This window comes from Girardinichthys multiradiatus, chromosome 2 (genome assembly GCF_021462225.1).
Source record: "Girardinichthys multiradiatus isolate DD_20200921_A chromosome 2, DD_fGirMul_XY1, whole genome shotgun sequence".
Classification (NCBI taxonomy): domain Eukaryota; kingdom Metazoa; phylum Chordata; class Actinopteri; order Cyprinodontiformes; family Goodeidae; genus Girardinichthys; species Girardinichthys multiradiatus.
The window spans coordinates 38,103,666-38,120,214 of NC_061795.1; the positions used below are offsets into that span (position 1 = coordinate 38,103,666).

Here is a 16,549-nt window from a genome sequence, read left to right on the forward strand (position 1 = left end):
GTGGCTCCAATATGGAGACACAACCACTGAGACGGACCAGGGGTTTGAATTGGCAACCTGCTGGTTACGCCCACCACCATCACCACAGTCGCCCCAAAATTATCCACAACCCATGACCAGAAAACACCCCAGATCTTGACCCCTTACAGAATTGGCCCTCACTTCTGATGAACAATTGATACCAGAAACCAGCAGAGTGGAATGAACTCCAATCAATATTAAAACACAAATGGGTCAAAGTAAGTCAGGATCTGGCCCAAAAGCTGACTCCAGAATGCCAGAAGGATTTGAACTCAGTACAAATGTCCACTCTTTAAATAAATATATGTTTGCTAATAAAAGCATTTGAAACATTTAAAATATTTATTCAGCATGCTATCATAATATATATTAAGAAATATAACAGTGGTGAAAAACTGTAAATGAGGGTCAGTGTCAAAAAAAGGTTTTTGCATTAACTGACTGATAAAAACCATACTGAAAAGAAACGCTCATACATCAATTTGATTTTTTTTATCTGAATTAACCAAAGAAAAGATTTCATTTTAAAGATGGATTTTACCTTACTGCTATTTTCATGGATTTTGCACACATACAATATTGAACCACTGGCAGACTAAACCTTTCCACCTTGAGTACAGCACCACCATGCAAGAAATCCACAGATGCTACTTGAGACCGGTGGAACTTATCCATCCATACCCGTTAGCATTATCGTTGTGGGACAGTCGGCATTAAGCCTAAAATAAATCTAGCCTGCGAAAATCTTTATTTGTGCGCGTTTTAACTATTTGTGTTACATTCACATGAAAGCGGCAAAATCACCACAGTCACATTCACTATCATCAATATTTCTATATATTAGCAGCTCATTAAAACCCCAGGATGCTATCCTGCATCCTAATTATTTCCAACTCACTGCAGACTGCATCTCGAATCAAAACTTTTCTCTGCCTCAAAGAAGACACTCATGCTAACGCTTACCCTCCCCAAGATGACGTTGATCTCCACAGCCAGTAGAAGTCCATACAGCAGCACCAGCAGTCCAGTGATGCAGTAGCGAAGCTGCCCAGGGCCAATGCCGTGCTGGGTGTACTTTGCAAACTTGATGGTCTTCATGATAAAAGCTAGAACCCAGTAGATCAGGAGGGCTGTGGAAACGTCACAAAGATCAGAGAGACATAGCAAATCACAAAACAAGCAGAGAATAAAGAACCTCACCGGAGGATGCCAGTTTAAACTGACAATCATGTTGGCAGGATGATGAATCAGAGGGTTGAACTTTCAAGGGTTTTGTCATTGCAATTTTTTTAGGTTTTTTTTCTTTAACAAATACATTTTCTATGTATGATAGCCAGGACTCAAATTATAATACAGTGCTATGCAAAGGTATTTATACCCCTTTAACGTTTTTATATTTTGCTGTTTAACAACCACAAACTTTAATGTATTTTATTCACATTTTGTTTTTGCCTTCTGAAGTGACCTTTGTAGTAAATAAAGTCCACCTATGTTTAACAGAAACTCAGTATACAGTAGATCCAGCTTTTCTGTGAAGGCCTAAGAGGTTTGTTGGAGTACATCACTGAACACACAGCATCATGGAGACCAAGGAACACAGAAGGTACATCAAGAATAATGTTGCGAAAAGTTTAAAGCAGAATTAGGTTATAAAACTATTTCCCAAGCTTTGAACAACTCACCATTAAGAGGACACAGCAAAAACACCCTATGGGCTGGAAGACTAATTCTGCACGTTCTCCTGAAGACACCACCCACACAAAACCTGATGTGGTGGCAATATACTGTGGGAATAATGTGGGCATGGATAAGAAAGCTCCTCAGAGTTGACAGTGACATGAAAAGAGGTTTACACATGTCCATCCAATCTGATTCAGCATGAGCTATTTTCCAAAGTGTACAAAGCCGCTAGAAAAATACCTCAAAACATTTACAGCTGTAACTGCAGGATAAGGTGGGTCTTTAAATATTGACAAAGGGTGTGTGTGTGTGTGTGTGTGTGTGTGTGTGTGTGTGTGTGTGTGTGTGTGTGTGTGTGTGTGTGTGTGTGTGTGTGTGTGTGATACAAAAAAGGCTCACCCCATTTGCAGTTTTCTATCTGCTTTACAATCTACAACCCACTATTTTTTTCTGTCTGTTATAAAATCCTAATAAAGTACATTGAACGTTTTGGCTGTGTTACAATATGTTTAAATATTCAAGGGTTTTAAATACTCTTGCAAGACTTTACATTTTCTTCACTATGATTTTCTCTAGCTCCAAAGTATGCAAGAAGGTTTATCTAACTTCCATTCCTCATTTCTTCTTTCTGGTGGAGCTTATCTTGAATGCTCGCCTGGCAGCCTTCAAGGTCACCAACTTTAAAAGAGAATATCAGACTGTCGCTTTTGTTTTATGAGATTTTTTGATAGGATCTCCTAGGGTCTGTCCAGCTGGTTTACTCTACACTCTGAGAGGCTCACAGTTAAAAAAGCAACAAAAGAAGAGATTTTCTACATGCTTAATTGGTGGGGAACATGAGAAAAAAGATCAGAGAACAGCGTTGATCTCTGTAGGAGACTCCCAAACAGTGTTTACAAAATTTTTAATGAAGAATTCCTATGACATTACTTTATCAGCATGAGGGTCAACACCACAGTTTCCATTTACAAGATTAATATCTGTCTGGCTGCATTATGGAGACCTGAAGGCTAAGGCGGCTTGGTGGCTTAATGGAAGTAAAACATGAAAGGCTGCATGCAGAAGAGTTAATGGGGCGCAAGAAGTAAAGAACAACTACTGGTCATCAACAGAAGAGGAGCAACAACAGAGCAAGTGTTCCAGGAGTTAGCTTTGATATGACGAGGACTGAACTGTGATAATTTATTCATTTATCAGGTGAATCATTAGCAGGCAGATCACTTTGAGACTAATTTGTTTTCATATCAAAAAGGCACAATAATAAATATGCAAACTAGGAATTTATTCCATTGCCTTCAAAAAAAGACAGTATTATCATTTGCCCGGCCCGCAACAATTCCCTTAGATACCTTCTGATAGATATTACCTTCAATCGTTAAAAATCTCATTTGAAGCTAGTGAACCATCCAAGTGTAAATGGCTGCACAGGGGCCCATACAACAAAGCATGTTATACATATTTGACATAGCAAGAATGCCTTTAAGCATCCGACTTAATTCACCAATAAAATCCTCCTTAGCAGAGTGGTGCATGTCCCCCTGTGTCATGCCAGACACCGGGTTTGATCCCCAACAGAGGTTGTGGTATTATTCTGTGTGGCGCAGGGCACTTTAGTCCTTGATACAGCAGTACCTGGTTCAGGCCCCAGTGACATTTGCTGCATATCTTCCTGTCTCTCCACCCCCATTTCCTGTCTACCTACTTTCAAAATATACTGGAAAAATAAAGGCCACTAGTGCTGTAAAAAAAAGATTTAATTTCCCGATACTTATTGGCCACGCTGTTTTCATTAGTGTGGAAGACAGCTTTGATTTTTCTTGATATGTAATAATCTTTGTTTCTAAATATTTTTATGAAACTAGATAAGCATTTTATCGCAACAAACTGTTCACCGTTTTATACCAAAAAGGTTCCTGTAAAAACCACAACGTGTTGAACTGCTTTATCAGATTATATCCGGAGAAGAAACCTCAGCAAGCAACCAGAGTTTTAAGAAGACTGTACCTAATAGCAGTTTTGGGAAGTTGGAGGTCTCGATGTTGTGATAGTAGACAATCGATGTGATGCCAGCCATGAAGGCCAGAGCTGCAGGCATGTACAGATGAAGATGAAGAGATTGGCTGAACCTAAAAAAATATCAAAAAGAAAAAGAAACAATTTAGAGAATAGTTCAGACTGATAATAGGGATGTTGAGGGTACTCGTGTATCTCTGCGAGTCAGAAGTGATTAGTGGCAGCAGTAGAGATGATTAAACTCATTTCATGCAGGTGACATTTAAACAGTAAACAAAAAAAAAATTATATCGAGACTGACATGATCATTGGGGCCTCCTCAGAACAACAGTAAGGTCAGCCTAAACAGCCAGCTGAAGAGATAAGCAGATGGAGAGTCCTTTTGAACAACTGAGTAAAAATAACTACACACTGACTTACTGCATTAGCCAACAAAATGTTGCAGAAAGAATCCAGACAGAGGGTGAAGAGGGACGTTCATTACAGTTATATTCAATAAATTAGAATATTATTGGAAAGTAACTCAATTCACATAGTGAAACACATTATATAGATTTCCACACAGACTGATGTTTTCAAGCCTTTATTTCTGTTAATTATGATGAATTAATGATGATAAATATGATTTTTGCTCGCAACTAATAAAAACAAAAGATTTATTCAATATGACTGTATGTGATCAACTTTTAACAAAACAGATTTATAAATATAATTCAGTTTCAGTGCAAGTCTAGGATATTGCATCATGTTTTTTATCATTTGAACTGATGCACAGGCTGTTCTTTGGGTCTCAGCAGCACCCAGTAAACCCACTGCAGCTCATTGATTTGTTTTTATGTGGTAGCAGCGAGAATTGAGAAACACTCTGTTTTACAAGCTGGACCCCATCTAGATGGTGCCAGCTGCTGGTGAAGCAGGTGGACAACTGACTCAGTGTCAGAAAACTCAAATAAAGAGGTTGAAATCCTCCTCATCTAAACTAATTTTGCATCCAATTAAATGTCTTCTTGAGTTAATGCCAAATTTCATCAATTTTCAGAGTCAAATCTTCAGAGCCTTCAATCCTTTTGAGTCAAATAGGAAGCCCTGAGTCCTCGACGCAGTTGTCCTGAGGTTGAGTCCCAACCCCGGGGACCTTTGCCGCTCGACTTCCTCCTCTCTCCACCCCACTTCCTATCTGTCTACTTTGTAAAAAAAAATAAAAAAAAATAAATAAAGGCCATTAGTGCCTCAGAAAAACAAATAAAACAAAAAGTATGAATGGATACAACTTTGGGACAAGGAGTAAAGTGTGGATATACAAATATTTTTCCTTACTCTTATTTCCTTTTCCCATATTTATTTGGACCTAGAAAATACTTAAATGAAGTTTCAGACTTCTCCAAAATTTTTTGAACTGCCTAGAAAGTCTAAACTGGTGCAAGAGGAGCAAACCAAAGAGTTTCAAAGAAAATTGTCCAACTCGTACTCGTACTTGTCGTCTTCTGCTTTATCTGGGACCGGGTTGTGAGGGCAGCAGACTCAGTAGAGATGCCCAGACGTCCCTCTCCCCAGACACATCCTCCAGCTCCTCCGGGGGGAGCCCACGGCGTTCCCAGGACAGCCGAGAGACATAGTTCCTCCAGCGTGTCCTGGGCCATGTCGTGGGCCTCCTCCCGGTGGGACGTGCCTGGAACACCTCCCGAGGAAGGCGTCCAGGAGGCATCCGGTATAGATGCCCGAGCCACCTCAACTGGCTCCTCTCGATGTGGAGGAGCAGCGGCTCTACTCCGAGCTCCTCCCGGATGGTCGAGCTCCTCACCCTATCTCTAAGGGAGTGCCACCCTACGGAGGAAGCTCATTTCAGCTGCTTGTACCTGGGATCTCGTTCTTTCGGTCATGATCCAACGTTCATGGCCATAGGTGAGGGTAGGAATGTAGACCGACCGGTAAATCGAGAGCTTCGCTTTTCGGCTCAGCTCTCTCTTCACCACAACGGACCGGCACAGCGCCTCCATTACTGCGGCAGCTGCACCGATCCGTCTGTCGATCTCCCGCTCCATTCTTCCTTCACTCGTGAACAAGACCCCGAGATACTTAAACTCCTCCACTTGAGGCAGGAACTCCCCTCCAACCTGAAGAGGACAAGCCACCCTTGTCCGGTCAAGAACCATGGCCTCGGACTTGGAGGAGCTGATCTTCATCCCAGCCGCTTCACACTCGGCTGTCAACCACCCCAGCGCATGCTGTAGGTCTTGGCTAGAGAAAATCGTCCAATTTTAGTCCAATATTAAACTTTTACCTAATTACAAACCAGATGAATCCAATTTTATTTCTTTAGTAAATTCAAAAACAAATGTTGCTGAACTGAATGCTGTAGGAGACCTTAGAAATATAAAACCCATTACTATCAAATCAATATAAACATTATGAAATAAAAAGAACAATGTTATTGAGGCTTTGAAGTGATACAGTAAAGTGAGCTCTAAACTCCAGACAAAATTTTTTTTATACTTTACAAGTAAATCTCAATGTTTTAAATGTGTTTACATGTAACATTTGTCTTTTAGTTCCAACTAGAGGTTTTATTGCTTAATTATTCTTTTGTTTTGAAGAATAAACTTTTTCTGAAATGTGAACAGAGATCTATCCAATTTTGGATTCCAAAGAAGTTCCTCCTTTCATTCTTGTCCAGCTCTACCCAATATCCCAAACGTGATCCTCTCTACATGGTAGCTAACCCAAACTGAACACTGTTGAGTAAATCCGATGCAGATGATGAATCGTGGTCAGGGAAGTGCCAATTGCAGTTAATTGAATTCTGCCTCCATCGCATGTGGATAACAGTGTTTGATTGGATAATAAAATCACTCTGAGGAACTACTGCCTTGCAGTAATCAAGAAGAATCCCAGACAAAATTAAATTATGGGGCACATGATAAAAAGCAGAAAATATCAGTTTTCCTCCACAGATGAAAAAGCCAAGACATGAGGTGAATTTATTCAACCCTGGGTAACACTTCTCAGCAGCAGAGACTAATATTTTTATTTGAAACTGTAAAACGACCTTTCTCTTTGGTATATTATAATATCTGCCAGACTATTATAATTTTAGAACCGCTACATTAATGATTGCTATGAAATATCATGCAAATGTCAAATAAATAAATAACTATACTCAAAAAATACCAATACATGACACACAGTCATGTGAAAAACATAATACACAACATTCAGTATTAAGTTCTCACCAAAGTAATGTTTTTGTATCAAAGTATCATATTTTAATTATGTATCCCTGGAAAGAAAGTGATTTTAATTACAGATATAAAGCAAACATTTACCTCTAAAAATTCATTTTCTACATTACATTAAATCCTACCCTTTAACTGCTAGTGTTCGCCCCTTTGGCTAAAGTAACTTCAGTGAGACACTTCTTGTAGCCATTTACCAGTTTCTTATATTAGTCTGAGGAAAGTTTGCCCCACTCCTCATTTTCAGCTGTGAGTTATTTAAGAGTTTTCTTGCAGGTACAGCCTGTCCTTGGTGGATTAATTGATATGTTTTTAGGTAATGTCATGTTGAGGAGTCCAATCCCAAAACCATGACACTTCCACCTCCAAGGTACAGCTGGTTATTTTCTGGAATGCTGTATTTGGTTTATGTCAGACATATTCTCTGTTCTGGTGTTCAAATCATTCAGTTTTAGATTCATATGTCGAAAGAATGTTATGACCAGACATCTTGGTCATTATGTTTGTATTTCCTATGACAAGCTTCAGTTTGGCCTTTGTGTTTTTGTTTAGAGAGCAAGGGTTTCCTCCTTGCACACCTCCTATGATCCGTATTCTTTTTAATTATTTGGTCTCGTTATTTATTTAATTACCTTTATGCCACTATAATCTACTTTTCCTATTATGCCTCTTTCTCTTTTTTCATGTACAGCACTTTGAATTGTCTTGCTACTGAAATGTGCAGGACACATTTGAAGTGTGCTTGCCTTGCCTTGTTGCCTTGCCTTGTTGTCTTCCCTTGCCTATGGTTAAACCTGTGCAGTCTCTTTCTGATTGGACAGGCATGCACTTTCTGCTGGTCCTTCATGATATTCTGGAGTTTTGGATACTTTTTTTTAGCATCTTGTGGTCTCCTTTAAGGGATGTTAAGGTTACCAGTTATTTTTTTATTTCCTCTAATTGTAGACTATTATCTGTACAGTGGAATAGCTGATTTCAAATCTATTATCTGTTTAAGTCTCTTACCTTACGGTGTCTTCACAGGTTTGCCTAAAAAGTCGATCAGACAGCTGCAATTGATCCAGAACGCTGCTGCCCACATCCTCACTAGAACTAAGAAAGTGGACCACATCATCCCGGTTCTAAAGTCCCTACACTGGCTCCATGTAGCTCAGAGAATAGACTTTAAAATACTTCTGTTAGTCTATAAATCACGGAATGGCTTAGTACCAAAATACATTACAGACTTGTTGTCAGTGTATCAACCACCCAGACCTCTCAGGTCTTCTGGCTCAAATCTACTCTGCATACCCAGAACCAGAACCAAACATGGAGAAGCAGTTTTTAGGTCTTATGCTCCACTAATCTGGAATAAACTCCCAGAAAACTGCAAAAGCGCCGAAACCCTAAGTTGCTTTAAAGCAAGATTAAGAACTTATTTGCTTAGAGTGACCTTTGACTGTGCCATCTGAACATTATTAGTTAAGTTTTCAGTCCAATTTTCCTTTCATTTTCTTATCCATCATTCTATTCTCTCTTTTTTTTAATTACCTCTGTTGTTTGATTTTCTGTATCATCGTTTTTCCTTATGGACAGCGCCTTGAGTGCCTTGTTGCTGAAAAGCGCTATATAAATAAACTTGACTTGACTTGACTTACCAGACTCATAAGCTGCTACTGTCTTCTTTCTGAAGGCCTCATACGTTTACTTTTTTTTTATTTCACCAAGGTGTTCACTTTCACTTCAACAGTCAGGAGCACAACAAACTAAATGTCTGAGGTTTAAACAGGGTACAGCTCCTTAAAAAGTACTATAAACCATCTTAAAAATTAATAAATATGGAAGTGTCCTAATTGATCTTCACCAGAAATTGCATTTTTAATCACATATTACATACTATTTTAAAGGATAGTTTGTTCTGATTTTAATTGTTTACTTAGATTATTTGATTTTTTGGTATTGTTAAATGTCTTTTAATATTCATAAGTCCCAATAGGTTGTAAAAACACCTAGGATGTCCTATTTCTGTCACATAACTCCATACCTGTGTAGCTGAAATCATGACCAGATAGCAATGCAGATGCAGTATTTGGGTTTGACATACCCATCAGAGACGATGCCTTCTGCAATCTCACATACGAGGATGAAGAGCAGGACGAAGGTAAGAAGCCAGCGCAGGTTGTGTCCAGGGAAGTGAAGCCAGGTGCTATGATGGATGTGCACCTTCGAACTCTGGCTGCCCCAACCTCAAATCAGAAAAACTAATTTTAAAGACAATATCAGGAGAAGATATCTGTGAAATACTAAGTACAGTGAGACAGTGGTGGACATTTTTCATTACCTGTGTTTATACGAGTAGTTAAATTGAAAAAATACCATTGTAAGTACTGTCGAATTGATGCCCTGTGTGAATCAGGAGCTACCTGATCATAAACTATACAGTGTACAATGAAGGCTGAATAACTTAATAATAAACTACAAACATGGCTGTCTGCCAGAGTTTTAGGAACTTGTTTCATTGTCACTTTAATTACATTGAGTCATCCTTGGCAGGCAATGAAAGTAGCTGTATGGCTGCCAGCCTTAGAATGGGTTTCAGTACTTTGCCTTTATTATTTTCACTTGAACAGATGTTGGCTTTTAACCCAGTATAAAATAACCCAGGGTGAGTCATCAAAATACAGTTTATGTGATAAATATCTGCCCCTGCTGTCAAAACAACTCTCTACTTATGAAGTTACATAAGTGATTCTAGTGCATTTGGTACGATTGCCAACTTAGTTCACTCTGAAGTGTTGGCACAGACTGATCTGCAGCACATCTTTTCCTTTTCAGCTCTTCTTCACATATGCAAATTCATTCACTCTGCTCAGGCACTGTTCACAGAAAACAAAATCAAATATTGTAGAAAATGTACACAAATAATTATGCTGGTTTTGCTACATATATGTAAAAGCTGAAGACATTAAGATCAGACAAAATGTGTACATGTCAGCTGACCTACATGCAGTTAGACATGCATGCAGTGTCTAACTGCATGTATGTAGGTCAGCTATATTTGAGGGTTTGAAGATGACTGAGCTTGAATATTCATCCTCTCTGACTGGTTCTGTAATGGAAACAGTTTTATATAGGTATCTTGATGAATATCTGTTCATTCTTCTGGTCTTTATTTGAACAGTAGCTTTTATAAAACTATGTGAACTCATGAGCACCAGCTGAGAAAGACATTGCATAGCTTCAAGGCACAATGGAGTCCATCAGGCCTCAGGCTGAATATAAACAGGACTCTGACTATAAAAGGTTCTGTCAGGTGAACAGAGAAGATTTCACACCCCCTGAGGTTTGTCTTTAGTGGTGAGGTTGTTGGTGAAGCACACCAGCACAGTATGGCTGGGGGAGCCCCTGTTGAATATTCTCTTTAAGGTTTTTTTTCTTTTAGTGACTATTTAGGCTATAAGCCTTTATTGGTTTCAACGGTTTACTTTGTGGCTTGATTTTGATAAAGACAAATGGAAAACGCTGTATACCATCATGTATGTTGTTTAAATATACTAATCATGTATCTCTTTACATAAACTCATCATTGGTGTGAAGACCATCGTAATTTTAATGGTTTAGTTTTTAAGCCTTAGTTGAATGATTCAGACACACTATTGCCAAAAGTTTTAAAAGCAAGAACTGGGTGCGAAGATTTTGATGAAATGGGAGTTTTCTCTAAACCATAAAGGTTCAACATTTACCGTGATCAGTTAGACGCAGAAACCCTCATTGATATTTTGTTAAATGTCCCTTACTAAATTGCACCTGAACCTCATGTGTTTTACAGCCATCATTAAGCTCTTGGCATAATTCTGGCAGGTATCTGTTGCCTTTTCTTGGCAGAAATTGAAGAGTTCCTTTAAGTTGGTTTGTTTCCCAGAATGTACATGGCTTTTAACCATAGTCCAGATATTTTCAGTGTGGTAGAGGTTGGGGCCCTTCCAGAACATTAATGTTACCCTGTTTTACTAATAAATAAATAAAAAGAATTTACATTATTGTCTTGTTTTATCACCGAATTATGTTAAATTTTCAACCATGTGACCCAAACTCCCACCCTGAGATGGAAAACAATTGATTGGGATCTTCAAGAAAACACACAGTATCACTCTCCACAGTGAAATGTTGACCATAAACACGGCATGAGCTCAATTTGCACCTGTTCATATGGACCAGCCAAATGTCTTCTGAAGAGTCGAACAAACGACAAACAAAGACAAAGCTTCAGCTATTTGGCCATAGTCACAATTTCAATCCGAAGAAAACTGTAACGTAGTTAAGCATGGTAGCATCATACTGTGCGTGTGTTTCACTTTGAGTGCTTCTGGTGCATTGCCCAACTTCTTCTTTTAGTGAAGGAGGAATATAACCAAATGCATCAACTTTAGCAGCTGAAACATGGACACATCTGTATTGTGGGTGTGGAAAACACAGGAAGGAAACAAGCTGATCCTGCTAGCCTAAAATGACACATAACCCTAAATTAGAGAGTCAAATCAAAATCAAAGAGCCCTACACATTAAAACAACTGGATGTTTCAGCAAGATGACAACTCCAAATAAACAATAAAAACTGCTGAGTTAAACATTTTTCGATCTTGCAACCGTTTACTTTGGTTTGCCTTTCATAGTCAACATTTACCTCAGTAAAAACCGTTTAGTCCTGAAGTTATGACTCACATTATGACACCATTCTTTTTTGTACCCGTAAGGAAGACAGGTCCAAACAATGTGACTGCATTAACCAATTTAGACACCTTCCCACCCGGAAACAACATAACTTCAAGAGTAGGAATTGTCAGTGATGAGGCCTGAACACGTGTGATCATAGCAGCAATGTGTGCAGAGAGCCTCGTTACACTCCAGTGATTACACTAATAGAAAGGCCAGCAGCCAGAAAGGTGAGCTGAGGATGTGTAATCTAATACCAGCATTATTTTTGCCTCTGTGCACTACAATGTGTACTGTCAGGAGGATCACATTGGCTTATTGAATGCAGCTCTGTAAAGGTATTTTGTTCAAAGGTGTCATTAGATTCTCTAGTAGATTCTCAATCATAGAGGTCAAGCTTCAATAAGAGACAACTGTACTTGTTTTCTCGAATCATGGCAATATTTTAATCTCTTATTTTTTTTTTTTAAAGATTTCTGCAATTCTCATAACTGATGCAAAGTTAAAGGTGAGCAAGGACAGATACTTTTGTCCATCCTGTGTTTCTGTTTCTAGCTTTTAATATTTTTATGCCTGAAACTCCTCCTTAGTTTTTTTTAATGCTTTCACATTTTTCCGTGATTTGTTTGTTTTGGGGTTTTATGCAGGAAATTATGTGAAAACCAACACAAAATAGTGCAGAAGAGTGAAATAAAAAAAATAAAAAAAAGTGGTTTTAAAATTTGTGGAAATGAAAATCGGTAACTGTAACATCTGTATTTAGCCCTCTTTGCTATGAAGCCCCTAAAGGTTCCCTCCTGCTTCAAACGCTCCATCATCATCCCAGTACCCAAGAAACCCACCATCGCAGGATTATGTGACTAAAGGACTGTCAGCCGGGGGGGTTTGTGGTCATGAAATCCCTTAAGCGACTGGTGTTGAAGCACCTGAAGGACATTACAGCCCCCCCTGCTGGACCCCCTGCAGTTTGCCTAACCAGGCAAACAGGTTGGCAGATGATGCTGTCAACTTGGGACTACACTTCATCCTGCAACACCTTGGCCACCTAGCGATATACGCCAGGATCTGGTTTGTGGACTTCAGCTCGGCCTTCAACACCATCAACCCAGACATCTTCCACCAGAAGCTCATCCAGCTCAAAGTCCCAGCCTCCGCCTCTCAGTGGATCACCAGCTTCCTGAAAGACCGGCAGCAGCAGGTCAGGCTGACGAGCAATTTCTTCCGCACAAGAACTATCAGCACCGTCGCCCCCCAGGAGTGTGTTCTCTCCCCACTCCTCTACACAAATGACTGCACCTCAGCGGACCCTTCTGTGAAACTCCTGAGGTTTGCAGATGACACCACTGTTATTGGACTGATTCAGCACGATGATGAGTCTAGACACAGACAGGAGGTGGGTTGGTTGGTACGCTGGTGTGGCCAGAACCACCTGGAATTTAACCCACTCAAGACTGGAGATGATTTTGGACTTTTGGAGAACACCACCCTCACACCCACCCCTCACCATCCTCAACAACACTGAGTCTGCTGTGGACCACTTCTGGTTCCTAGGAACCACCATTTCTCGAAACCTGAGATGGTCCTCACACATAGACAATGTTTGGAAGGCCCAGCAGAAAATGTACTTCGTCAGGCAACTCAAGAAGTTCAACCTTCCACAGGAGCTGTTGGTCATCTTCTACGCTGCCATCATTCATTCTGTCTTGTCTTCATCCATCTCAGTGTGGTTTGGCTCATCCACAAAACAGGATGGGTCCAGTCTACAATAAACAATCAGGGCTGCAGAAAGAATCATCAGGGCTGACCTTCCCTCCATCCAGGACTTATACAGGTCTAGGGTCAGGAAAAGGGCAGCTAAAATCTCTGCAAACCCCACAGACCCTGCATACAAACTGTTTAGGCTTTTACCTTCAGGTAGCGCTACAGATTGTTGTCTGCTAAAACCAGCCGCCATAGAGACAGTTTCTTCACCTAGGATGTTTCTCTGATGAACACTTGACAGTCAGAGTTCCAGAACACACCATGCATATTTAGACTAATCTCACATTATACTCTTTTGTAAAGTTAGGTGTGTATATATGTACATTTAAAAAGATAGTCTTTAATTCCACCATTGTATATAAAGAAAAAAAAATCCTCACCGAGAGCAAAGTGTACCAAAGTCAAATTCCTTGTTTGTCTGCAAAAAATTGGCAATCAAGCTGATTCTGATTCTGATATTGCATCCAAGCAGACTTTTGCGATTACAATATTGCTAATATTGAGATGTTGATGGCGATTTAAAATATTACCCAACTCTAAGAAAAAACAAGCAATACATCAGACAGGTCAGGTCAAAGATAAGGTTGTGTAGATATTTAAAACAGGATTAGACATACAGCCAGAGCTATCATGGAATGCTATAGATGAAAACATATTCATAGGTTAAAATGTCCAAGTCAAAGACCAGATCAAAATCCTATTGAATTTATGTGGCAAGGCTTTAAAATTGATTTTCACAGATGCTCTTCATCCAGTCTGGCTGAGCCTGAGCTATTTTGAAAAGAATAACAGACAGGACTTTGGTGTCTAGATGTATAAAGCTGGTAGAGACAAAGCTAAAAGACGTACAGCTGTAATCACAGTTAAAGGTGGTTGTACAAAATATTGACTCAGCGGGGCAGAAAAATATTAGACGTTGAAAGAACCTTATTAATAAAAGTTAATTTGTCAAGGTCAATAGCATCAGTAAGGGAAACAAAACATCAATAGCATTAACATGGGAAGGTAAACAAACTGGTTTGGAGACAATAGCAAGGGCACACAGAGAACAAGTTGGAGCCCATCGATCTGCTTGTGCCTACATGCTGTGTGCATGCTGAGTGTATGATATCTGTGCAGGTGAGTGTAGTGTGAAGAGGCTGCGGATCTCACCTCCCTGTTAGACTCACCAATGAAGAGGATTGGAAAGGTGATGAAGAGGAGAAAAACATGTGGGACCACGTTGAGTGCGTCCAGGAAGCAGCCATTGTTGAGAACGCCCCTGTCCACATTGTAGGCTGATGAGTTATTCTCATTCCCACAGAAAGTCAAGGACATGGTGGATCCAGGACTCTGTTGGGGAGAAGGAAGGAAGAGGAGAAGGAGGAGTGGACGACCGGAGACAGAGGAGAGGCAGATAGAATATAAAGATGATGTGTTCAGAGCATGTTGTTTTTTCCGAGGCAAAACTGCATCTTCTAATCCTGCAAATTGCCAGCGTGCCCTCCTTTCTTTCTGATTCAGCTCCAAAATATTAGCTCCAGTGGAAACAATGTGAGATTAGTCCAGTGCAGCAGCATCAGCAGCTCCCTCTCCTCTCAAATTGTCTAAGCAGCTTTTCCCATGTTGGTGAGAAACATCTGCATCCCGTCCGACTGCAGGGTGTTGACATCCTCTAAGTCTAAAGCTTTCGCTTGTGCACAGCTCTGCACAGCTCCGGTGGAATGCATTCAGACACCCTCACATAGCTCACGCACACAAACAGGCACACATACAGAGCAGCAGTGGCATTCTGCAGTACAGCAGCTATTCCTGTCGCTTTACAGTTCAAAGTCGACCTTGGATGACAAGAGGAAAGGGAGTCAGAGAGTGCAAGCGTGCTGAAAGTGTAAGTAAGAAACGCTAAATGCAGGGGATGAAGGCAGGACAGAACGGTGCACAATAAAAAGAGAGGAAAGGAAAAGAGAGAGGGGGTTTCAGCTGCTGGAAGAACAGTGCAAGCGTCATATCAGAGGTACGTGGGAGGCGTGAGCAACTGCTTGTGACCTGACTCAGAACATTGCATTTTTAGGGGCATTATCCTGCCCCTCGTTCCTTCATTAAACTCTACACCTGGGAACAACGGGCTGTGTGCAGTAAGTAAAATATTCATGAATTTCAGGAATGGGTTGCATTGTGCCTGCAGATCCTGCCAGGACAGATACCCAATGTAGTGGCTGCTGATTTATGGAGGGATAAGCAGAGACCAAGGGGACAGATTTTTGATAATCCATCTGTGAACAGGAAAACCTCACAGGATTTTTTTTGCAACAAAAATAATTAATGCTTAATGTATTCCTCGCCTAACCATCGTAGGCAGATAAGCTTAATGTGATGAGCAGTTTATATGAGTATGAAAACACAAAACCGCAAACATTTTCACAAGCATGGCCTGCAGCTGTGATGCGGTTAAGTCAAAGACAAAAGGACTTAAACGATAACTCTGAGAGCTAGCACCAAATATTAGAAATGTCTTTGGGTGCTATAAATATGTCAAGTAAAAGCACTTCTGTAAAGCTTGTCTGTTTTCATGTACGAAATGAAATATCTAGATGTCTGTAGGGAATGATTACACATTGTGTCATGTTGAAATCAAAATGAAGTTATGTAATGGACAAACAGACAGTGGTGCATAATTTTGAAGTGAAAGGAAAATTCTTTCTAATTAAAAATCTAAAAAGTGAGCAATGCATTTGTATTCAGCTCTTCTGATTTAATAATTGTAGAACCTGCTATTACAAATTACAGCTGTGATCCTTTTGGGGCATGTCTCCAACATTTTTGCACATCTAGAGCATGAACGTTTTTGCCATTTTTCTTTGCAAACTAGTTAATGCGTGGTCAGGTTGGATGGAGAGTATCTGTTTCAAGCCTTGCCAGGAATCCCCAGTTGGAGTCTGGACTGTAATTTAGCTCCATCCAGTTTAACATCAAATTTGACCAGCTTGCCTGCTCCTGCAGAAGAAAAGCTGGATGGATGGATGGATGGATGGATGGATGGATGGATGGATGGATGGATGGATCTTATTTAAATGGGGTGAATACAAATGCATAACACTTTTCAGAAGCTGGTATAGAAGATAAATATATATATATACACTGTATACAATTTGACTACCATTGATGATCTTT

At 39.9% G+C, this 16,549-nt stretch overlaps 1 protein-coding gene across 1 annotated transcript in view; it reads right to left on the reverse strand.

Moving 5' to 3' along the window:
- abcc8 (ATP-binding cassette, sub-family C (CFTR/MRP), member 8) overlaps positions 1-16,549 on the reverse strand; it is a 97,088-nt gene that overhangs the window by 76,561 nt on the left and 3,978 nt on the right. The window contains exons 2-5 of the mRNA XM_047392076.1: positions 14,569-14,731; positions 9,031-9,172; positions 3,706-3,827; positions 985-1,151 (exon numbers count right to left, since the gene is read on the reverse strand). Of these exons, the coding sequence (XP_047248032.1) occupies positions 985-1,151; positions 3,706-3,827; positions 9,031-9,172; positions 14,569-14,731 (594 nt within the window). The remainder of the gene's footprint in view (positions 1-984; positions 1,152-3,705; positions 3,828-9,030; positions 9,173-14,568; positions 14,732-16,549) is intronic.